At 38.2% G+C, this 25063-nt stretch overlaps 1 protein-coding gene across 1 annotated transcript in view; it reads left to right on the top strand.

The window, feature by feature from the left end:
• Positions 1-25063, top strand: part of ZRANB3 (zinc finger RANBP2-type containing 3) — a 241038-nt gene that overhangs the window by 200531 nt on the left and 15444 nt on the right. Inside the window, 5 exon segments of the mRNA XM_036023662.1 lie at positions 11599-11965; positions 15122-15319; positions 18930-19021; positions 22036-22137; positions 23196-23338. Coding sequence (XP_035879555.1) covers positions 11599-11965; positions 15122-15319; positions 18930-19021; positions 22036-22137; positions 23196-23338 — 902 coding nt within the window.

Here is a 25063-nt window from a genome sequence, read left to right as displayed (position 1 = left end):
GCGTTCTCTCCACTTATCCTAAGTTTTGCTTCCACTGTTTTAGTTACCCATGAGTCAAGAGTGGTCCAAAAACATTAAATGAAAAATTCCCAAAGTAAACAGTTGATAAGTGTTAAATTGTGCCACCATTCTGAGTAGCATGATGAAATCTCACTCCATCCAGCTCCATTCCACCCATGATGTGGATTGTCCCTTTGTAGCATCTCCACATTGTATCTGTGCCACATGCACCCTGCCCATTAGTCACCTAGCTGACTGACTGTTCCAGTATCTAAGTGCTTATATTCAGGTTATCCTTATTTTACTTAATAATATCCCCAAAGTACAAGAGCAGTGATGCTGACAATTTAGATACGCCAAAGAGGCATCAAAAGATGCTTCCAATCTGGGGAGTCCAACCTTTTGGCATCTCAGGGCCACACTTGAAAAAGAAGAGTTTCTTGGGCCACACATTAAAGATAAAAACACTAATGAAAACTTATGAGCAAATAAAAGGTCTGTGCATGATTTTCGTGATATCTGCCACCACAGATAAGCAAAAAAGTCCTCACATAATAATCCTAATTATGCAGTGGCCCTTTCCGATAATCTTTTAAATCATCAAACAGGTCCCAAGTTTGTGATCACTAATATAGAAAATGTACATATCTAAGTAATAAAACTAAGTAATGTTTTAAATAAATTTATAATTTTATAAATTTTGTTGGGCCACATTCATAGACATGCTGGGCCACATGCAGCCCATAGGCCACAGATTGGACACCCTTGTGTGGTCAAAGGCTATATATAGAAAAAACATAGTGCATGTAGGGTTTGGTACTATCCTTGGTTTTAGGCATCCACTGGGGATCTTGGAATGTATTCTCTGTGGATGAGGAGGGGTGACTATAAATCAGAATCTTGTAATATAAAGACTTTTTCTTTTGCTTTGGATTTATTTTTTGGCCAACATGTGAAAGGTGCTTTGAGTGGGAGTGACTTTAGATGGGAATGTCATATACCACTTTCTTTTTATGTCTTCCAGCTTCATGCATTTTAAGAAATATTCAATTTGTTAAAAGATCCTAGAAAATTTAGTCTGCTGAGAAACATATTTTTCTTCTGAATGTTGCCAAAATCAGCATTTTCCATGGGAATTTTTCTAGTTACACTGATTTCTTTCTGGTCCTTGCTAAAATCCTTTACATTTTTTCCTACATTTACCACTTTAGGCTATTTATAATTTAATTAAACTTTGCCAAATTAATCAAATTTGCCAATTGTCAATTAAAAAAACAACTAAAAGGTTTATAGCGGTTCTAATTAGATGGCTTTTAACAGCTTGTGACTATTTCTGTAGTATCAGCATTCTAAGTAATGTTCATTTATCTCTGCACCAGTGCCGTGCTGCTGCAGCTGGAGGCTAGAGCTAGGGCAAAGAAGAAGGACCTTCCACTGGTGAAAGAACAGACTGTCTGTTAGTCAGTGCGTGATTCAGCTCAGGCCATCAGCCTTAGAGAAGGGGAGACTGAGAGGAGAGAAGACCAAGGAGCAGAGAGTGACCCTGAAAGGCAAAGAGAGGATGAACTGGAGGCAGGAAATAATTCAGGAGACTCAAGTACCCTGCATCCCTGGCTCCCCATAACTTTAATCCTGCCAACTCGTCACATTCAAAATACTGTGAAGTGTATACATGATTTTTAGGAAACCAGTAAATTTGGTCATTTGGCAAATTGGTCTTCAGTGAATTGACCTAGGGCTTGATGTTAGTATGATAATGGGTCCTGGTAAAAGGGAGACCTGTGGTTAGGAAGAAGAGGACGAGGAATATGAGAGAAGATTTTTGTGGATAAAATTTTTCTGCCCTGGCTGGTGTTGCTCAATTGGTTGGAGAATCATCCTGTACACCAGAAGGTCGTGGGTTCAATTCCTGGTCAGGGCACACATCTAAGCTGTGAGTTTGTTCCTTGGTTGGGGCGCTTATGGAGGACAACTGATCGATGCTTCCCTCTCACATCAATGTTTCTCTCACTCTCTCTACCTCCCTCTCTAAAAAATCAATCATTGGGTGAGAATTGAAAAAAATTTCTATTGGTTTTGGTACTTCCTGCCTTCTTTCTCCCCTGGTGTTCACTGCCCCTCAGAATGGTATTACCTTTATCTCTCTCCTCACTTAACTAGAATCCTATTTCTGTCACATAACTCAGCTATTAGGATAAAAATACTATGTAGAACCAGGGCTGGTATTCTACCAGTATATACCAGGGTAAGTGTACTGATTATGAAAATATTAAATATTTTGTGACAGTTAATAAAAAACAACTTCTTCAATTCCCTCATTTCACTCCCTCACCTCACCACTAGGGTCTTATGGATCTCCCTATGATCCACCACAGCGTGGGGCCTCTAGGACTCTGCTTCAAGCCAATACTGATTAATGCCCCTACTATAGCTGTTGTTAAGTATTTGAATAATCACCTGCATGGAATTAATCCACACAAATGTATGGGTCACAATTCTTTACCCATCCTAGATAGATTTACATGGTTTAAAGAAATTATTTATTGGCTCTGCTGGGTGGCTCAGTTGTTTACAGCATCATCCCAATATGCCAAAGTTGCAGGTTCAATCTCTGGTCAGGGCACGTGCAAGAAGCAACCGAAGAATGCATAAATAAGTAGAACAACAAGTTTGTGTTCCTCTCCCTTACTCTGTGTGTGTCTCTCTCAAGTCAATAAATTTTAAAAAAGAAATTATTAGCCCAAGTGAAACTCAAATTGGCCCTGACTGGTGTCGCTCAGTGGATTGAGCAACAGCCTGTAAACCAAAGGGTTGCCAGTTCAATTCCTGTCAGGGCACATGCTTGAGTTGCAGGCCAGGTCCCCTGTAGCAGGGCACACAAGAGGCAACCATACATTGATGTTTCTCTCCCTCTCTTTCTCCCTCCCTTCTTCTCTCTCTAAAAATAAATATTTTTTAAAAAAAGACTTCAACTCAAATTGAAGTCCAACCCAAATGAAAAGGACACATCCCACCCCCATGAGCAAAGACACCTTTGCACAGCCCAGTTGACTGTCTCTTAAGTCACTCCTGTCTGGGAGTCCATCACCAGGGTCACTGCCTCAGATGTGATCTATTTTCTCAAGCTTCTTTATTTCCTCTACATCTGGATGTACATGACTTATAAGTACTCTTGGTTTTGAAGTGTTTTAATTTTCCTACAGTTGTTTCCACTGAATGATAAAGTAGGTCATCTCCAGATGGAAGGAGAGAAATAGGGATTATATGAGTCTATATTGCCATTTCCAAGTAATGAAAGGCTGTTTCTGAATAGAACAGACTGAGTGGAGTATTCAAGAGCCTCCTTCTCGCTCTGATTTGCATTTTTGCTGCCATTCTCTGAAGGATATTTCTGCCTTTGGCTGTGACTTTGGGAAACTTGGGTCCTTCCCTTAACCTCCTTGGGGATTTTCCCATTGTCTTTTGGCCCTAAATAGGTAATCAGCAGCATCATTTTTTCAGCCATTTAGTCCCTAGATCACTAGATGGCTTCCCAGTTCCTTTTCAAGTATATGATTCATATTTTAAATATACACACACGTATGTAATTGTTATCTATATAAACATTAAGATTATATGAAATGAAAATCAAAACCAGTGAGATACTACCTCACACCCAGTAGGATGATTAAAATTAAAAAGACAGATAACAAGTGTTGGCAAAGATATACAGAAATTTAACATTCATCCATTGCTTGTAGGAATGTAAAATGGTACAGCCATTTTGAAAACAGCCTAGCATTTCCTTAAAATATTTATTTACAATGACATAAAAACATTCCACAAAAATAACTCATACTTGAATATTACAGCAGCATGATTCATAATAACTAAAAAGTTAAAACAGTTCAAATATCTATCAATAGATGAATTGATAAATAAAATGTTATATATCCAGGTGATAGAATATTATTCAGCCATAAAAGTGAATGAAGCGTTGATACATGCTACAATATAGATGAACCCCTGAAGACATTATGCTAAATGAAAGAAGCCAGACACAAAAGGCCACATATTGTCTGGTCCCATTTAAATGAATGGGCCAGATAGGCACATCCATAGAGACATAAAGTAGATTAGTAGTGGCCAAGGACTTGGAGGAAAGGAGAGAAGGGGAATGACTACTTATTTGGTATGGGGTTTCTTTTTGACCGTGAAGAAAATGTTTTCTAATTAAATAGTGGTGATAGTTGTGTAACTCTGAATACACTAAAAAGTCATTGAATAGAACTTTAAAAGACTGAATTTTATAAATAGACTATCTCAATAAAACTGTTATTTATAAAAGACTATATGCCAGATGCAAAGATAAGGAAAACTGCTAACTTTCCTTTGGGGTTTCCTCTAATTCAGAGAGAGTATTATAAGCAAGTCATTTTAATATACTATGATAATGCGAAAATAGAGATATGTAGACTCCAGGAACACGGTCCAGAATAAATAGCTACCTAGGGCATGTGGGAAATTTTCCTTTGGAAATGGATTCTGAAGGATGAGTTCAAAGAGAGTGGGTTCTAGTTCTGGCAGAGGGCACACCAAAAGCACAGTGATGTAAACAGGTGTTGGCTACTCTGGGAATGGGAATTCCATATGAAAGTGTAAGCACAGGGAACATGAGCAGCAAGTCAAGGAGAAGAAGCCCTAAACTTTGCATTCAGGTGGAGAGGAGCCCACACATGCCGAGTCAAGAAGCTGGACTTTTTCCTGGAAACAATGTAATGTTATCAGAGGCTTTTAAGGAGATGAGTGTCTTGAGTGTCAGATTTCCATTTTCAAAAGATAATCTTAATGACAGTGTAGGAAATAAATTGGAAAAAGAAAAAACAGAAGTTCTTGGAGGTCGTGGTCTTTGGGGAACTGATTATTTTTCTGCCCTCCCTCCCATTCAGCTTCAGCCTGTGGTGAAGGGATTTTCTGTCTTCCTGCTCTCTCTCAGGGCTTTCTCCCTGGCCCCTGGAAGAGGAGTTGTTAATCTGATTTTTTCAGAGCCTGAGAACTTGGTTGGGCTACAGTTCAAGGTTAATGGGTTGCTGTCCTCCACAGAGGCATGCCTCTGCTGCACTTGTGTCTCTACTGTAAGCAGAGCAAAAGCACCTGTCCTGTCAGGCCCCATCGTTTTCTCTACTGCTGGATTTGGGGTGAATAGTGGGAAGTCTCATTGTGGCCTTCAGCTGGTTTCTTTAATACACCTTTTACTAAAATTTTACTGTGGTGCTACTAGGCACTAATAAAGCCAGTTCCTTTTCACTAGTAAGGTTGTTACTATATAGAAGTCTCCTTTGTTATGGACTCCCTAATGGGGTTTTGGGCACTAAACATCCTGAACTCCTAACAGTGGTAGTGGAAATCAAGTGGAAAAGAAAAATTTAAGACATTCAGACATAGACTCAACATAGTGAGACTTGTGTGGAACCCAAACCAATAGCATTATGTTCAGTAAGAGTAGGGGGTTTGAAACAGGTGTTTAAGGGAGATGGTCTAACCAGTAGGTAAGGGGAGGGCAAACTGGAGTGATCAGAAGTGATCCAGTTTAGTCTACAACTGGAGGAGCCATAGCAGAGGACTCCACAATTAATTTGGTAAGCAGCTGAGAGATTGTGACGGTAGGAGAGGATCTGGCTTACAGACAGAGTGAAGAGTCATTTGGGCCCTTGTTATGGATGAAGTAAAAGGAGCAGAAGTGGCACTCCTGCCAGGGAGATAAGCTTTGTCTCCTTAATGGCATATGGTCTAAAGGTCACTCATTCAGCCTTAGCCATGGGGGCAGTTACAGCTTCTGCAGCCAGGCAGGGTGTCTCCCAACATTTTCCCATGAAACAAATTAGTGCGTTACCTACATGTACATTCACATATAAGCCCTTAGTCTCTCTTTACCTCTAGAAGATTAAGGAAAGAAATGGAGTTACTTGAACTGTGTGTGCATGTTCAGATATTTTATTCTAATCAAGTGATTTTTTAACCTTTGTTGGGTCCTGAATCCCTTTGAGACTGTGGAGGGAGTAAAGAACTGCTCTCCAAAAATGCACATACAATGCAGACAACATTTTGTAGACAATTCCAGGGTTTCTTGGGCTCACTGAAGGCCGTCCAAGGCCTTGTGAGAGGCCCATAAATCTCAAGATAAGAACTTGTATTCAGTAAACCTATGACTCTTCTCTACTCTCATTCAACATGTATAGTTATTGTTAGGATGTGTTGAAGAGATTTTCTCACCCATTTTTCTGTCATAGCTGCTAAGTGTCAAAGAAAACTCAGCCATCTTCTTGCCTGATTGCTCAGAGGCTACAATCAGAAAACATAACTGATGATGTGGATCAGGTTTCTAATTGATTATCTCAGAAGAAGTTTTTATTCCTGTTACTCCTCACAACTTCTGGCATCCTGGTGGCCAGAGCCCTGACTTGTAACATTCACGACCTTTAACCACATTTGTCATTGTCCAAATTAGCCATCATAGCATTAGCTAAAGTCATTGCTACTGATTAATCTCACCCTCTCTTCTAAATTATATTCTAAGTGTATCCTTTAGTTCCTGAAATAATGTAAAATGATTCCCTTGCCACCTACCCACTTTTTTTCTGTACTTTGCATGCTAAAATCTCTATTTATTATTACCCAAACAGCCATACTTTCAAAATAGTACCTATACTGATTACTTCAGAGCACTGAAACTAAACCTGTGTAGTGGCAGAGGTATGTATCAATTTCTGACTACTGACACTCACCACTAACCTTTACTTCCAACCTGCCCCTGGCACAGAATTTCTAAAATGCTAACTTTCAAAATTAGTCATTGCTTAAGTAAAAGAAGTTCTTTTATAAATAGCCTAATTAAAGAGATCAGTTGTAAAATCTGATATTTTAAGGCCCTGAGAATTTTTAAAAAATACTTTAGCTTTTTGTTTTACATTATTGGGGGTAGGGTTGTTTTTTACAAATAAATCTGAAACACTTTTGTCTTGTTTTATATGTCAGTGGGGAGGTAAAGAAATTAAAATGTTTTTAAAGAAGCAAATTATTTAAAATGTAGAATGAAACAAAAGATTCTGTTTTTATTTAAACACTATTTAGTGTGACCATGGCCTCTTGTATATATTTTTTATTTTATATTTTTCATATTTATTTATTCAACTGTTTTATTTGCTCCTCTTTACAAAATGTCTTTAAAATTATATCTAGGAAGAGAACTCATTGAGGGAGTGGCTTAAGACAGTAGTAAATTGAAAACAAGCATACCAAGTGAAAGACTCCTTAATTAATGGTGAAATCCTGGCCCTTCTTCTGATCGGCTCCCAGGTCACTGGTAGCCAGCAATGTATCCTCTAGACAGGAGACTGGAGGACTCCTTTCTGGAGAAAGTCACTAGACTAAGAAAAAACTATGGAGACTGACAGGGATACCCAGTTACTGATGACCCTTCAGGGAAGTTTCCCACGTGGACCTTCCACTAGTATTGTAGCATGGAAGAAAGCCTGTCACACGAAACACAGAAACCAAAACAAGCAGGTAAGCCAAGAAAGATAGAAAAGAAACAGAGACAAGGTAAATGAGCTGAAGAAAATTTTAAAAAACACCATGACTACCATTAACATTCACAGAGAAATAAAAGAAAGTATTGCACCCATGAAACAAGAACAAGGAAAAATTCTTAGAAAGTGAACCTATATATCAGAAAATAATAACAAGGATGGAAAGGGAGATAAGAAGGAAATTGACCAGAAAATATAACAAATAAAGATGGGAAAATGTGAGAACAAGTGAAGAAAATCAAATGATCAGTTCACAAGCTTTTTGCCCAATAGGAATTACAAAAAGAGAAGACAGAAAATAGAGGAAGAAGAAAATAATAGAAAATTTCTCAGAACTGAAGAACATGAGTTTTTCTGTTGAAAGTGCCCATTGAGCACCTACTATAATGAATGGAAAAACCAAAATACACACACTCTAAAGCCACAACTGTCTGATTTTTCTACCTTTTTTACTGTTCCCTTTCTGTTTTCTTCTCAGTATCTATTCCTCATTCCAACTTTAATCTTGTCCCTCTGCTTTCTGCTCTTGACTTTCACCTTTTCTTACTTCTTCCTGCACCATGTATTGTGTGTGACATGCAGTCCTATAACTTTAATCACCTCTACATGTCAGTGGCTCCCAGATGGGTAAATCCAGTTGGCTCTTTCTCTTGAACTCCACACCTGTTTCCTGAAACTTCCCCTTCCCTGCCCCCTCACATTCCAGTACCCACCAGTCCTCAAACATGTCAAAAAGTGAATTTATTTCCTTATCTCTTCTCTTCGTGCCTCCTAATGAGCCCATTTCTCTTTCTGTATTCCCTACTACAGTAACTGAAAATATCATCCTCCAGTGTTATAAATTATGAATTTAGGTGTCAGGGGATCACTCTGGGCCTTGCAGCATCCTCACCCCACATTTAATCAGTATGTCCTCTCAGCAATTCTTGGTGGGAAGCCTCCTGTGTCCTGAGTTCCCGGGCAGCCCTTCTGTTCCTTCATTCTTATACAGAAAGGTCATTGGACATTTGAGGAGGAAATCTGTAGCATAAAAAAAGGTGGACAAATATAAACCAAAACAAAAATTTATCCTAAGGTAGTAGCTTCAGATTTGAGATGATATTGCAAATATAAATAAATCAGAGTACTATGATAAAGGAACAGGGAGCAAGAAGGAACTTGTAGAAATTAAAGATATGACTGACAATATAGTAATTCTATAGAAAGGTTGAAAGATAAAATAGAGGAAAATTCCAAGAGTTTAGAAGGTAAAAATACCAAAGAAGGAAAATATGAGAATAAAAGACATAAATGTCTGAGTCCTACATTTTGCTAACAGGAATTCCAGGAAAAGAAAATAGGAAGAGGAAGAAATCATTAACGAACAGCAGAAGTGTCTAAGAGCTGAAGATAATACTCTTCAAAATTAAGGGGCTGAGCAGAAGGGATATAGATATAGATGATACAGATATGGGTGTATGGTATAGATACGGTGAAATTTTAGAACCCCAGGGATAAAAAGAAGGCCCTGCAAACCTCTAAAGCAAAGAAAAAGCTTCAATTATGAAGGAACATCCTTATCCTCATGGAATGTTGAAAATAGAGCAGTGTCCTTAAATATTTAAGAAGTGTATGCCCAGTGGAGCTACTACTAAGGATAAAGGCAAAATTGGCTCAATTCCAAACATGCAAAGACTCAGAAAGTTGGCCTCCATTTTAAAGTCATCATTGTTAAGCTAGAAATAGCTGATAGAACCTGTTCATGTTTGCTGAATATTTGCTAATATTTTCAGATTCCTGCAAGCCCTCTTTGCAGTCCTATTATATAGAATAGAACATTTTCTTTACATTTTTGTTTTTTACTTTTTTAAACCCTAAAGTCTATTAAGTCTGCTAATTTCTCTGCTTTTCTTAGAATTTCACTTGTTCATTGTTTTAAAAATCCTGTCTCATCGTTATTTCATTCTTTATATTTTTATCTAAATTCTCTAACTTGCATAACTAATTAGATAACTTTTTTTATAGTATATGAGAATGTATCAATAACAGCTATATAAAAGTAGTACATTATTGGGAGAAGGGCCTTTTTCTATAATATTATGGTTTAATTTTACTAATGTGGGAACAGCCTAAATCTTCCTTCCTCCTTCCCTCTCCCCCTTCCTTCCATTTCTTTGAGGAGGGGGATCATTTTAACCATTTTAAGTATAGAATTCAGTGGTAATGCCACTTAATATTACACTAACAATATTGTGCAACCATCACTATTTTCAATTTTTTTCATTATCCCAAGCAGAAATTCTGTAACCAGTTAGCAATAACTCCCCCTTTTCCTTCCCCACAACCCCCCGTAACCACTAATCCCTGTCCCTATGAATTTGCTAAATCTTTACATTTTACTTAGCATTGCTAAGAATTACAGATTAGATTTTAAAAATATCTCTTTACAATATATTATATTTTTGCTGTCATTATCTGTATATCTGTCCTTGTTATTTATTGCTGCATAACAGATTACCCCTAAACAATAATAGTCATGTGTTACTTCTGATGATTTTTGTGGGTGAGGAATTCATCCAGGGTATAATGGAGATGTCTCTGCTGCACAGTGCCTGGGGCCTTTGCTGGAAGACCCCAAGGCTGAGATCTGGAAGCTTCTGAAGCCTCATTCACTCTCATGTCTGGGAATTGATGCTGGCTGTAACCCGGGGGCCTGTCTGGGATTGTCAACTTAAACATCCACACGTGGTTTCTCCATGTGGTCTGGGCTTCTCCACAACATGGAGGCTAGGCTTCAAAGGCAAGCGTCCCAAGACATAAAAAGAGAGATAATGTGCCAGCAGCCAAATGGAGGCCATATTACCTTCAACAACCTAGCCTCCAAAGTCACATAGTGTTACTTTCACTGCACTCTTTTGATTGAGACAGCTGCAAAGGTCCACTCAGGTTCAAGTGAGAGGAGTACAGACCCCACCTCTAAGTGTAGGTGTGTCAGTGTCACATTGGGAGAAGAGCCTGTGAAATGGGATAAAAACTGGTATAACCATCTTTGGAAATGCAAACTGCTACAGTGTGTATTTATCACGGTACCCAATTCTGGCCCTAGCACACATCTCCAGAATTAACTCCTTTAATCTACCGTAACTGCTAGCTAATCAGTTGTGAACATAGTTATCCTATTTTCTCTAATTAGGAGGTTGAGATTTGCACATAGAAAAGATTAAAAACATGAGATAGTTATGTAGTTCTTAGAAAAGAAAAATATATTTTTTGAAAACAAAATAATTATTAAAATGTGTCTGTTAAAGTAGCTGTTTCAATTTAATGCTATTTTTAAAATTCTCCCTGGTCAAGAAGAACATTTTAATATGAAAAACATATTGTTTCTGAACATTGTGTTTATAGTTTGAGTATGAAAACATTTTTCTACGTTCTTTTTTTTAATTTTATTTATTTTTAGAGGTAGGGGAAGGGAGGGAGAAAGTGAGGGAGAGGAACATCAGTCAGTTGCCTCTCACACACATGCCCTCAACCAGGGACGGGGCCTGCTACCCAGCCACATACCCTGACCAGGAATTGAACCAGCAACCTTTGGCTTTGTGGCATGACACTCAACCAACTGAGACACATCACCACACACAGTATCCTTTCCCTGAAACACATCTGGGACAGATGGTTTATGAAGTACATTTTAATTACATAACTTCTGTAGCCAATTTCCCTAACTTCCCTAAAGCTTTAGTGCCCTCATCTGAAATATGGGAAGAATAATAGTACCTGCCTCACAGAGCAGGCATGAGGATTAAATGAGTTAATATACATAAAGTGCTTGGCACATTGTAAGTGCTAAAAAAATGCTACACACAGGAAATATGTGGATGTGTTAATGGTATTCTGCATATATATATGAGTCATAGCAAAATGGAATTCATTTCCAACAAGGTATTCAAAAGATAAAAGATACGGTTAATGAAAGCAGTGTGCTAAGCTGTTTCATTTAGGAAAAACATGTTAGATTGCTTGTTAATTTGATAACATTTGTTTTTCCTAGTTTGAAAAAGAAAAACAGCATGATATTCGATCATTCTTTTTGCCAAAACCTAAAAATAGTCAGTCGGCGACTTCCTGTGATGAATCAAGGATATTCCATAAAAAAAGTATTATAGTGCCAACAGCCCCTGGAAAAATATTTGCAAGAGATATCATTGATTATGAAAACAATTTTGAACCTGAAGCTAAAAGATTGAAGTCAGTCACCGCCGATGACCACTGCAGTGCCTCACAGAAGAAGCTGAGCTGGCCCCGGCAAACCACCCCACCCCTTCCTGGAAAGGACTGGCAATGTGGTTCCTGCACCTATAGCAATAACTCATTGTTACCTTACTGTGAAATGTGTGGGCATCCTCAAGGCAGTGCTGGTGAGTACACGGAGGGGCTCTCTGTGGCATCTGCAGATAACCTGTAGTTTTAGAGATGACTGCTGTTACCAGAGGTTAGTGTGACTCCGCACTGACTAGCTTTTAAGCTAGAGTGACAACTTCACAGACTGAAGTGAATTCAACCCCTTGTGGAGTGTGAAAAGCTCCCGGTTCTGTCAAGAATGCATATCCACCAGTGTCTGTGACATGGCATTCATTTGGCACAAATGGACATTTCTGATTATACCAGCAAGTTGTGAATTCCGGGGGCAGAAATACAAGCCATGTTGCTATAGCAGCAAAAATGCCTTATAGTCATAGACCTGCCATTTTCTTTACTCTGTAGATAATATTTGTGTTTTTTTTTTCATTTTTTCTTATTTTTATTGTTGACACTATTACAAGTGTCCCCATTTCCTCCCCTGCCCCCCTTCTTCCAGGCCCTGCCCCCTTCCCTCTGGCTGTCACCACACTGTTGTCTGTGCCTGTGTTATGTATGTATATATGTTTTTAGTTAACCCCTTCACCTTCTTTTACCCAGTCCCCCTGTATCCCCTCCCCTCTGATACTTGTTTTTAAAGAAATTATAGATTGCTTTTGTTAAAATAGCAAAATAATCCACTGTAGCTTCTCTGCCTAGTAAAATACACACGGTGCCATGTTTCTTGCATGACAATCATAAAAATTCCTCTGTAGATCTTCCTTTAACAATCAACTGGATATCTGTTTTATGAGCTTATTCTTATTTTTAAAAAATGTTCCTTTAAAAGTAGAAATTATAAACATACCTCAGAGTATGTTTCCATAGCGTAAGATGCCATTTTCTGATGTTTTGTTTTTGAAATGATTATTAATACCTGTGGTTGTCCTAGGTAAAAGGTCATTAATATTCTCTTTCTTTCCAATTCTCCAATGTTAGAGATCATTTTTATGGTAACTCAAAGTGCTAAGTTGACAATTTTGGAGACTGGAAGAAGTCATTTTATTTTATCAATTGTTTAATTATTTACATTTACTTTTCTAGTATATATGAATTCTTCAGAGTATTAACATTAACAAAGACTCAGAGATCTTAACTAAAATATACACTCTGAAACTTCAGTTCCTTCTTGCCTTTCTTGCTTCCCTCTTTCTTAATTTTGATTTGAAATAAAATGTAATCAGTACCTGAGTCTTTCCTCTTTCAATTCTGGGTGAATTGAAACTCTTTCAAAACTGACGAGTCTGGGGCCCTGGCTGGCGTAGCTCAGTGGATTGAGCGCGGGCTGCGAACCAAAGTGTCGTAGGTTCAATTCCCAGTCAGGGTGCATGCCTGGGTTGCAGGCCATGACCCCCAGCAACCGCACACTGATGTTTCTCTCTCTCTTTCTCCCTCCCTTCCCTTTCTAAAAAAATAAATAAATAAAATCTTTAAAAAAAAACAAAACTGACGAGTCTGCCCTTTGGGTGATTATATTTGTAACATGGACACCTGTTGTCCGTGAACTTAATTGGAACCACAAGCTTATTCCATATAATCTCTCTCGCAATTTGTATTACCTCATTCAATTTCCAACTGCTACAGGCAATAAAAATTAAATATCTCATGACAACAAAATAATGTCACTTCACATTAATTATATAAGGTGATCAGTTTAACAACAAAAATTATAGTTTAATAAGGTTTTACATATATAGTTCTGATTTTCTTTGTAATGATGCCGAGAGTAACAACAAAAGTTTCTAGACCCATGATTTAATAGGCAAACTCTCAAGCAGTCTAAACAAAAACAAAACACCTTTTGTGAACATGGAACTATAATTAAAGAGAAATATATTCTAAGTAATAGATATTACTGTATATAAAAGTTATTAGATTAATATTACTGTAATTTGGCATAGTGAATTCCAGTCTTGATTTGGATATACCCTAAAATTATTGAATTGCAGAATTAATTCTAATCCACCTAAATTTTTAAGTTCTTGTCTGCTATTAACACTTTGAGGAAATGGTAGAATCCAAAAATTAAAGGAGCAATATTAGGCTATTACAGTCCTATAAAAGTTGCTAATGCAGGCTCTAGTACATTAGATAAAATTTTGTATAATATATAATGAACACTAATACTTGTCAATATGTAACATTTATGCTTTGTTCTTAAAATCTATAGTTTATACTTGATATCTCATCATTCATACACCCAAATTTATATCTCTCCCTTGAATGGAGACTGGATATATCCAGTGATCTATGTAACATCTCTGCCTGGATGTCCAGTGGGTACCTCAAGGTTAACATGTCCAAAGTGGAATTCTTGATTCACCATCAACATCCAAATCTCTTCCCCCTGTCTTCCCTACATCATTCTGAAAACCTAGTCAGCATTCTTGGTTCCTTTCTCTCCCACACTTAATCCATCAAGTTTTACTGGTGTAACCTCTCATATATATGTGTGTGTGTGTGTGTGTGTGTGTGTGTGAGAGTATATATATGTATATATATATATATAATATATATATATATAAAATTTCGATTCTAGCCAATTTATCTTTATTGCTACCATACCACTGGAAGCCATTATTTTCTCCATCCCAGACCTTAGTAGCCTCTCTGTTGTTCTCCCTTCCGGCTCTTCTCTATACAGCAGCCAGAGTGATCCTTTAAAAACTTATGTCAATGTATTACTTCACCTAAAACCCTCTAATGGTTTCTAGCTACATTTAGAATCTTATCCAAGAATATGTAGGTCCAGGGGCCAGGCTTCCTAGATTCTTGGACAGCTCTCGGGTCAAATGGGACTCCTTTAAGAGCTTGGTCCTGCTGACTTTTGCCCCACGCCCCCATCCCCTTACTTACAAAACCCTGTTTTAGTTTCTTTATCTGAAAAGGCCCTAGTTCAGTTGTTCATGTTTAGTGTCTATCTCCACCACTTAGAATGGAGTCTCCAGGAAGCAGGAGCTTACCTTCTTGTTCCTTGTTTCCTCTCCAACACCTAGAATAGTACTCGGTATTTAGTGACTTCCAATAAATGTTTCTAGAGAATGAACAAATATTGTTGACTTTGTTTCTTTCTATAAGAACTACTATGTCTTTCCTTTTTAAACTGGCTTAGAGTAAATAATGAATTTTAATTTATGTGTAAATTATTTGTTTGATTTTTATAATTCTACAAATAGATAGCCTCAACTATACCCAGGATAAAAACAGAAATGAGAAAGATGACTCTCAGAAAGGCATGTCCAGAAAAGTTTGGACTGATTCTGAATGTGAGAAACAAGTTCTTGCCCCATCAGAACCTGAACCGTTGGCTGAGAGCAAGGAAGAAATATCAAAAATCAAGAGGGAAGATGGACACATGCCTCAGCCAGGGGATGGTAAGACTTGCTCCCATTTCTAGTGTCCAAATAATAACCATGTGCTCAGACACATAATACAATTAGTAGATTTGTGATTACTACCTGGTGCCAGGTTCCTTGTATTCTCATTTATAGTAAAAATATAAACCACATACTTAAACACCAGGTGGCTGGGAGAGCAGAGCCGTTGGCATTCAGGCATCACACAGAAAGCTGAACCAGTGCACAGCTGCACGTGCTGCCCCAGGCCTGTTGCCCAGACTCATCCAAGCCTGAACCGTTCATACAGTGAGGGGGTGGTTTGTTATATGGGAGGCTCTTCGGCCAAATAGTAAGGTTGACAGATTATTAACAGCCACTTAGCAGATAATTAATTCTTTACATGTGAATTTGTTTTAAATGTGTACAACTAATTGGCATATTTTAAATATAAGGTTGGGATATTTATTAAAGAAAATGCTTTTAAGGAACATAATTTCAAGGCTATATGAATTAAGTGATCACTTTATTACATACATAAATGTTGAGTAACTATGTTGCATACTTGAGACTAATATAATATTGTATATAACTATACTCTAATCTTTAAAAAAGACTATATGAATCATTACTGCACTTGGAGCCAACCATGTAGTGTTTCAGATTTATTTACTTTTTGTTGATTCCACTTATTATTTATAGCTGTGATGGTTGGCAAATATCAGCCTATATGTCATATATCGCTATATTTATGGGCCAGCTGGCAAGAGATTGTGAGTACTTTTGGGTTATTTCTTTGTTATTCACTTAGTGACCATAGTAACTCCCTGGCCAATGTTCTCATTATAACAACCCAAAAATTGTTGGGATCAACTGTTGAAGTTTTTCTTCCAAATTAGTCACTTTAAAACATGGATAGTATGTGGAGTCAGATATGTAACTTTAAAATAAAATGTTTATTTAAGAATTTCCTAACTAAGGACATCCTCCTTTCTCCCTCCTTCAGCCTTCCTGTCCTCTAAATTCTCAAGGTCTTCCCAAAGAATGTCTTGGAATGGATCCTGTTTAAGTTTGTTAATTTTCACAGCCTTTATGTAGACAGTTTAGGCTCAGGTGGGGTATACCTTTTGTGTCTCTGGTGTCCTTGTTCCTGCTGCAACAATCCCTCAAGTTCTGATGAAGCTCTTTTAGGACAGCATACCCTCGGTGCACTAAATGTGACACTTGAGGACCATGAGTCTCTTCATCTATGGCAGGGAAGTACTGGCTCATTAGTTGTAAATTGGTCCCTTCATCAGGACATATACTAGCTTTACTTACACATACTTCTCAAAGATCACTAGACTTTCAGAAATTCTATTCTGCCGGTGAAATTTGCATAGGCCTCATCCACTCCAACAACACCAGCGTTTCCCTGTATACCTGTGTATCTCCTCTTCCTTTTTAGACTTCTCAGATCACAGGGCTGAGAATTCTGTACAAGCCGTATGCTTTCCATCTCCCTACCAACATGAATTTCCATGGAAAACAAATAGAATGAAGACAGAGGAGGCATGCTATGTTAAAATGTTTTTCTATGAATACATGCTGTTAGAATTCAGTTGGTACATACTACACTGGAACTGTAGTTTGAGAAATCTGGAGTTCTAGAAGGGTGGCTGTATCTTCAAAAGACATCATCTCTAGTCCCAAACCATTAAATTATACTTTATGGGAATAATGAAAATCAACAGATTTGGGATTGTTCCTATAATGCTTTTTATCAAAGAGTAACATCTGATCTTTACACATCAGTGCTTCAACCATAGTTCTTTCAAGACATAGTGATTATGAGAGGCATTTATTTTATATACATTAAGAAAGAAAAAGCACTACCAATTAAAATACGACAATCTTTTTTCAAGGATCTTTGACACTTTTTCTTTTCTTTTGAAAGATTTTATTTATTTTTAGAAAGAGGGGAAGAGAGGGAAAGAAACATCAATGTGCCAATTGGTTGGCTCTCACACACTCCCAATTGGGGACATGCCTGCAACCCAGGCATATGCCCTGACTGGGAATCAAACCCTTTGGTTCTCATTCTGGCACTCAATCCAGTGAACCACACCAGCCAGAGCAAAATACGACAATATGTTCATGGTAGCCCATACTAAGTCATACCCCCGTCTCTTGTTTTCATATTTCTTTCATTTGTCCTGAAGGATTTAGCAGTTTCTCCTGCCTTCAGTGTCTTTGTTTGGTATATAATAAGCAACCCTTTGGTACATCTCAGTATCCAAATGTAAGACAGCTTCCTCTGTCTGCAGGGATCTCCTTTTCTTAGGTCCCATGAGGCACTTGGTTATTCATTTGAAAAAAAAATGGTTATTCCTTCAGTGATACAGATTTGCTTCTTTCAATATCAAAACATGTGCTCTCCTGCCCTGTACCTAATGTTTCTTTTCGTTTACATGATAACTTTTCATTTTAATACCAAATCATAGACATTTTGAACACATTGTAAAGATAATTAAAATCAACACATGCAGTAACAACAGTGCGTGTACCTCAAATGCCATGTTGAAGTAACAGGAGTATCCAGTCTAACTAAGCTCTCGTGTGGTCAGGGAGTGCCAGCTACTGCACAGCTGCCACCTGGCCAACAATGACTGTAAAAAGCCACTGTTGTTGACTATAAGACATGCCAATTTCAGAGATGTAAAAGTATGGGGGAAATATGTATTTTTGAATTTGTGCAGTATGGGAATAATTCACACACCAAGTTTATAAAGTAACCAAAGCCTTGATTAGAAAAATAAAAGTATGATGATATTGCCAAGTAGTATGGTAGACAAATCATGTTTCTAGATTTGGGAAAATACTTTAAAAGGTCACTGAGGAACTGTGGCCAAGATGAAGAACACAAGCTCTGGAGCCAGATTCCTGGGCTTAAGTCCTCTTCTTAATTGTGTGGCCTTGGGCAAGTTAATGTGCCTCAGTTTCCTCCTCTGTATAATTCACTCCTTATTTCTGGGAGGTGTTAATATATGTGCCTAGACCAGTACCTGGAACATTGTAAGTACTGGGGAAGCGTCAACTATAATTACTATTTAGATCAGCATTGATAACCCTATCTTCCCTACAGAATATATTGGTCAGTGGAACTGAGAAAGTAATAAATAAAAAGGGATTGTGAGGAAAGATGCTTGTCTACTTGCTTCCTTTTTGAATGTGAGGCATGAAGCCGTAGGAAGTCAGGCACTTACGTGGCCCTTGGCATAGCCAGATTGCTGCTGATAATCACAATAGCGCTCATTCAGTCTCCACTTAAATTGGCTCTAGCAAGTCTAGTTTCTAGACTCCTTAATTCTTGGGAGCAGGAAATTCTCCCTTGTATCTGCCTTATGACTTCTGAACTAATTCTAAATTTGTTTCTTTCTTTTTGGGTCACTAGCAAAAGTGCAAAGCAACTGGTACCCATGTAAGCCTATATGCTCTGACATGGTCTACCATGAGTTTTATTTCAAGCCCAGATACATGTTCTTTGTTACAAATGTCCATATATTTGATAAAATTATATTTCACTATTCTAACCCACAGAAGATTAAAAGAAACTATTTTGGATAGAGAGTAGACAAGCCTTCAGCTACTCTTTTATCTTCTTTATTAGAACAGTTGGAGAGTTCTGATACTCTGCCAGTATATGATACCTTAATGTTTTGTGCAAGTAAGAATACTGACCGGATTCACCTCTACACCAAGGTAAGCACCGCGCAGATTCTGTTGCTTGAATCATACAAAAAGCTTCTTTTTTTTTTCATATTTCAACTAAATATTTAATTTTATTAACAAAGAGCTTGGCATCTACTTCCTTTTCTTCTTAAAGCTAATCATCAAATTCTGATGTTAAATCAGAGAGGTAAACGCACAATAGTTAATAGCACAGACTTCAGAGCCAGAGTGCCTCGGCTCAAATCTGTGCCTCAGTTACCAACTGTAAAATGTGGAGCAGAACTATTGCAAGGATAAAATGAGCTAATTCCTGCAAAGCACTCAGCACAGTGCCTAGCCACAGTGAACTCTCTTTAAATATCAGCGCCTGCACTGGCAGCATCTCTACAGAAGCCTCAGCCTGCCCATCATGTTCATTAAACTCTACAAAGATTTAATAATGAGGTTACTCAGATTCCTGCCATAGCCTAGGTTAGTGGAACTCGAACATTTTCATCTCAGATATCTTTGTACTCCTAAGGTTTGTTGAGGACCCCAAAGAGCTGTTGTTTATGTGGGTTATATTTATTGATATTTACAATCTAAAAATTAAAATGGAAACACTTAAACATATTCATTTATTATTTTATTTAAGAGTAGCTATAATATATACATATGTATATCAATAGCATATCTTCATGAAAAATATTTATATTTTCTAAAACAAACACAATATTTAATGAATATTTACATTTTTAGTAATTTTTGCTAAAGTCTCAATAGAAGACAGTGGGATTCTCATATCTGCCTGTGCATGGAAAACTCCACAATACAGTTGTGACAGAATGAGAATGAAAATAATGTTTTACTATTATTACAGGAACACTTTTGACTTTGTGGATCCCCTGAGAGAATCTCAGGGGCCATGTGAGAATCTTTGGCCTCAGTAAACTGGTATGAGTATTTGAGGAAAAACAACTTGTTGAGGTTATAAATACTTTTGTTTAGACTACATTTTCAAATTTCTAATCTATATAAGTATAGTAAAATGATATTTGAAACTTTTTAAAGTATATTTCATTAATTATGCTATTACAGTTATACTATTTTTTTCTTCCCTTTATTCTCCTCCACTCTGCACACCCTCTCCCACCACCATTCCCCCACCTTAGTTCATGTCCATGGGTAATACATGTAAGTTCCTTGGCTTCTCCCTTTCCTACACTATTCTTACCCTCCCCCTGTCTATTTTCTACCTACCATTTATACTACTTATTCCCTGCACCTTTTCCCCTATCCTCCCTTCCCCCTCCCCACTGATAACCCTCCATGTGATCTCCATTTCTGTGATTCTGTTCCTGTTCTAGTTGTTTGCTTTTGTTTTTGTTTATTTTAGGTTTAGTTATCTATAGTTGTGGCTTTGTTGTCATTTTACTCTTCGTGTTTTTGATCTTTTTCTTAGGTAAATCTCTTTCAAATTTCATATAATGAGGTCTTGGTAATGATGAACTCCTTTAACTCGACCTTATCTGAGAAGCATTTTATCTGACCCTCCATTCTAAATGAAAGCTTTGCTGGTTAGAGCAATCTGGGATGTAGGTCCTTGCCTTTCATGACTTGGAGTACTTCTTTCCAGCCCCTTCTTGCCAGGTTGGAAAAGATTGATAGAAGATTAGGAGGTGACAAGGATCGTGAATACAAAATCCCCAAACAGCCTCCATTCTAGGTCCACAGCATTTGTTGTGGGACCACAGCCAAGAGAGGGACACCAAGAATGAAGCCAGACAATTAGCATACTCCTCTTAAAGGCTGGGCCCCAGGCCACCATTTGTGGAAGGCATAAACTTGGGGCACCAAGGACTCTTTTGCTGTCCTGGAGGCAGATCTGAGTGTCCAAGCCTCCCTCATCCCCCTGGGGAGAGAGCTCCAGGCCCACTTCTCTTGTCACAAGAGACTAACAGAGAGCTGACCCCCCCTCCCCACCCTGTGAACTTGAAGGTCAAGAATCCAAAAGCTGGGCACTAGATGGAGTGCACCACGGGAATTCAGAAGCCCTTAAACTCTTAAACTTTTTACTCTATACAGTGAAAGTTCTGCACCCTAAATCATCTAATTAGTGTTTTTTTCCCTTTTGGGTGGAGATGAGAGAAAAACAGCGAACTCCTGGTAGAGGCTACAGTGTGCCGGGCTGAGTACAATTACCGCCTCCCTGGCCCGTCTTCCAGCTCTGCCACCCAGCCTGTGTGGCAGGGGCCGCCTCTTGTTCTTGGAATCTCTCTTAATGGTTTCCAGTGCATTTTTATGACTATTCTAAATAATTACATGACCCATTACCATAAAGCATTATCCAGTTAATTTTCTAAACACTAAGCACATGAAATGTTAATAGGTCTTTTCTCAGCTGCAATAGAAATAAAATATTTCCTTTTTACCTTAGAAGAACTGACGTAGAAATTTGGATGAAAACCCAGCTCACTACCCAAAAGAATACCCCTTAAAAGGAAGAACAGTAACAGATATGTAGCAATTTATATCATATTAACATTATAACTCTAAATAACTGTTTGTTTCAGCCAGAATCTCCAGTCTAATTGAGTTTAGAATAACAATTATATATCTAAATTTTTAATCTGTATGTAATTACTTTTGTGTGTTTTCTTCAAAGCAACTGTGGGAGCTAGCATTTCTTTGTAGCTGGGAGAATTAGAATATGGGTTCAATTATTGTTGCTATATTTTCATATACAGGGATGATTCTTCCCCTTTATAAAAGAAATACTTCATGTTTAAACCTGCCTTTGACTGACCGCACCCCTCAGCGCAGTGCTTTCACCAGTGCCAGTGAGTGCGCTGGAGGCACGCTGAGGGCAGTGGGGAGCCTGCTCTCCTCCACTCAGCGTCCTTTCAGGGGAGCGGTGTGGGTGGAACCTGGTCTAGAATGTGCCACCTCAGTTTATCCTATAGGAGACAGGGCATATTATGTCATAATATCATTCTTTACTTTTAAAATAATTTCTAGTGCCTACGGACAAAGTGGATTAATAATGCTTCTTAATCTATAATCAGGATGGAAACCAGATGAACTGTAATTTCATTCCTTTGGATATAAAATTAGACCTTTGGGAAGATTTACCTGCAAGCTTTGAGCTGAAACAAAATCGCTCTCTGGTAAGTATAGTTCTATAAATTTGTTTTAAATTAAAATGTGAGTAATTTTAACAGCCATTTTGAGTTTAATAAAAGCAGAGTACTTTGTGGCCCGTGCAGCATCACATCACTGGCTGCATTTCAGTCAGTCCAGGCAGTGCCTATGAATTACCCCGGTGCTAAGAATATGTGTGAAATCCGTTTCCTTGGTGAGCAATCACACCTAGGGTTGCTGTTCCTGTGGATAGAATCGTCCTCACATCATTAATTTCTCATTCACAGTAGTAGTAACTGCTATAGTTGTATCTGACAGAATCACAGTTTATCTTTGAAGGTTAAGTTCTAACAATGACAAATTCTGAGAGCAATGAAAAGATCATAAGACCATGCTGGGTGACTTTCGACTCTGTCAGAAGCACCAGCATGCAGCTGCAGGCCAAGTATCTGCCAGGGATGCCTCAGTTCTGATCTATGGCCAATTGAGCTTCATCGCTAAGAAGGGTCAACATGTGCAGGGGCTGAGCCTGCATGTAATGTACCACTTTCTACAGGAAAACAATGATTATGATTTTGGCCTTTTAGTGGGAATCAAACATTGCCCATGGGTCGGCTGCACCTGCCTTAAAGGAAGAGGTAGCAGTGAGATATTTTCTTTAGTGTTGTCTAATCCTGATTCTCAGGGTCCCAGAAAATAGCATTATATATAATTGACAAATAAGTAAGATTAACAGTACTCTAATAAAAATGTCCCAGGTTTATTGATGGCTGTTTTCCTGAGACAAGTCATTGGGCACAAAGTGATTCTCAGATGTTGTAGTGTCAGTCTCATGACTGCCACACCTGCTGTCCCCAAGGCCAGTTCTGCCTCTGCCATAACTTCCAACAGCCAGGCCTCTTTCAATCTCACTGAGCACATTGCTGCTGCATCAAATGGAAGAAAGCATTAAATTATAAAACTCAAAACCTGTTTGGGGAATATAATAGAACATCAGTTTCCTGATACTATAAGTAGCCTCACTTTCAAGGGAAGATGACTGGTGAGCTGTGTACACTCTTCTCATTGTCTCCTTTTCTGCCAGATTTTGAGGTTTGTTCGAGAATGGAGTAGTCTAACTGCCATGAAGCAAAGGATCATCAGGAAAAGCGGACGGCTATTCTGCAGCCCAATACTTGCTTTTGAAGAGATCACAAAGCAACAAACCAAACAAAATAGTACAAAAAGGTATGAGTTGTCTTTCTCTTTTTATTTTGTATTTTATTACTTGTCATTGTCATTTCTATGAGGGGGGTGAGTCTGAGATATTTATGTGACCACTAATGAAATCCTTATGAGTCAAGAGAAAATCACACATAAAATGACAGCTTATTTTATAGCAACATAACTAGCTATTTGGTGAATTTGGTCAAATCTGCTGGGAAGACTAGGTCATCTGGACCTAGCCAGATGAGTAAAAGTTACTCATCTGGTGAGTAACTTTTACTCACCAGCAGAGAGGCCAGAGCCACGGGGTGGTACAGCCTATGAACTGCCCAGCCTGGGACACTTGTTCACAACAGGAAGACATTTCCCTGTTAGAACAACAGAACACACCCCTGGGCCCCATCTGTCCTGCGCTTCTGGGATGTGAGTCTTGGGTGTCCTGCAGGAGGAGAGCTGGTTCTATTTGATGCACCACCACCCATGTGGTGGAAGGCAAGTCTTATGCCTGTGGTTGGAAACGAAATGAAAGGTTAAGGGTCTTAATGTTTGTAGCTGTTTTGCCTTTATCATTACAGGCCCCTTTTTAACATCTGTGCACTTAGTGTCCTTTCTTAGCATCATAATTATCTTTGCCTCACCCAGGTATCCCCTCATGTGATCCCCATTTTCTGTAGATCTTTCCTCAGCATGAGGCAGATTCTCAGGAAGCACAGTCAGCTGTCCTTTTGCCCTACTCTTGCTTTGGAAGAGAGCACAAGACACCAACAGCCACATGGCAGAAAAATCTCCTGTAGTTCTGGCTGTCTCCATACACGTATCATCTCTCTTTATCCCCACATGCCCTTATTTTGTGATCTCTAGCGTTTTCTTGCACACAGGTGAAAAAAATCATCAGTGGCATATGAGAGGATGTGGTTAATTAAATTATAGTCCCACATAGTGAAAAGTCTCCAGTTGTTTCAAAATATAGCCTATGGCATATTAATATGGAAAAATAGGAAATGATACTTGTGATAAATTATTAACGGTAAATAAGTATTAAAAAAGGATGGAGACACAAATATATGTAATTGCTATTATTGACATGGAAAGTGTCTGGAAGGATATCTTAGAAAATCTTACCAGAGGTTTCTCTAGGATAGTGGTTTACAACTGGGGGCGGTTTTTCTCCCTGGGTGGCAGTGTTAGGAGACCTTTTAGCTTGTCGAAATTAGGGGTTACAACAGGGCAACATCTAGTGGCTAGAGGCCTAGGACATTGCTAAAATCCTGCAGTGGATAGGACTGCACTTCCCAGCAAAGAATTATGTTTCAGAATGTCAGTAATGCAACTATTGAGGAATCTTGCTCTAGACCGTACGATTAGGGGATTTATGCTTTATGCTAGAGATGGTAGGGGCTTTATACTTTATGTTAGGATCACAAACTAATGATGGAAAACAAAGCAGGAACCATAAATGAACAAATGAGCTCAGGTGTAAAACTAGAAAAAGATGGAGTAGGAGGTAGAACTATGGCAAATTGGAAAGTGCATAACCCATCTAACATCATTGAAATTCAGATTTAAAAATAAAATACTGTATGAGTCAAATAAAACCCTTTGATGAGTTGGATTTATTTATGAGCTGCCAGTTTTTGACTCATGCCTAACCCTTCTGTATTGATTGAATTTTTCTCATGAGCATATATTACTTCATATAAAAATACATTTAAAATATATGTGTGTACTTATACATACACACACTTA

Source organism: Phyllostomus discolor, chromosome 4 (assembly GCF_004126475.2).
Source record: "Phyllostomus discolor isolate MPI-MPIP mPhyDis1 chromosome 4, mPhyDis1.pri.v3, whole genome shotgun sequence".
Classification (NCBI taxonomy): Eukaryota; Metazoa; Chordata; class Mammalia; order Chiroptera; family Phyllostomidae; genus Phyllostomus; species Phyllostomus discolor.
Note: the sequence above shows the minus strand (reverse complement) of the source record. Positions and strands in the feature narration are given on the sequence as shown.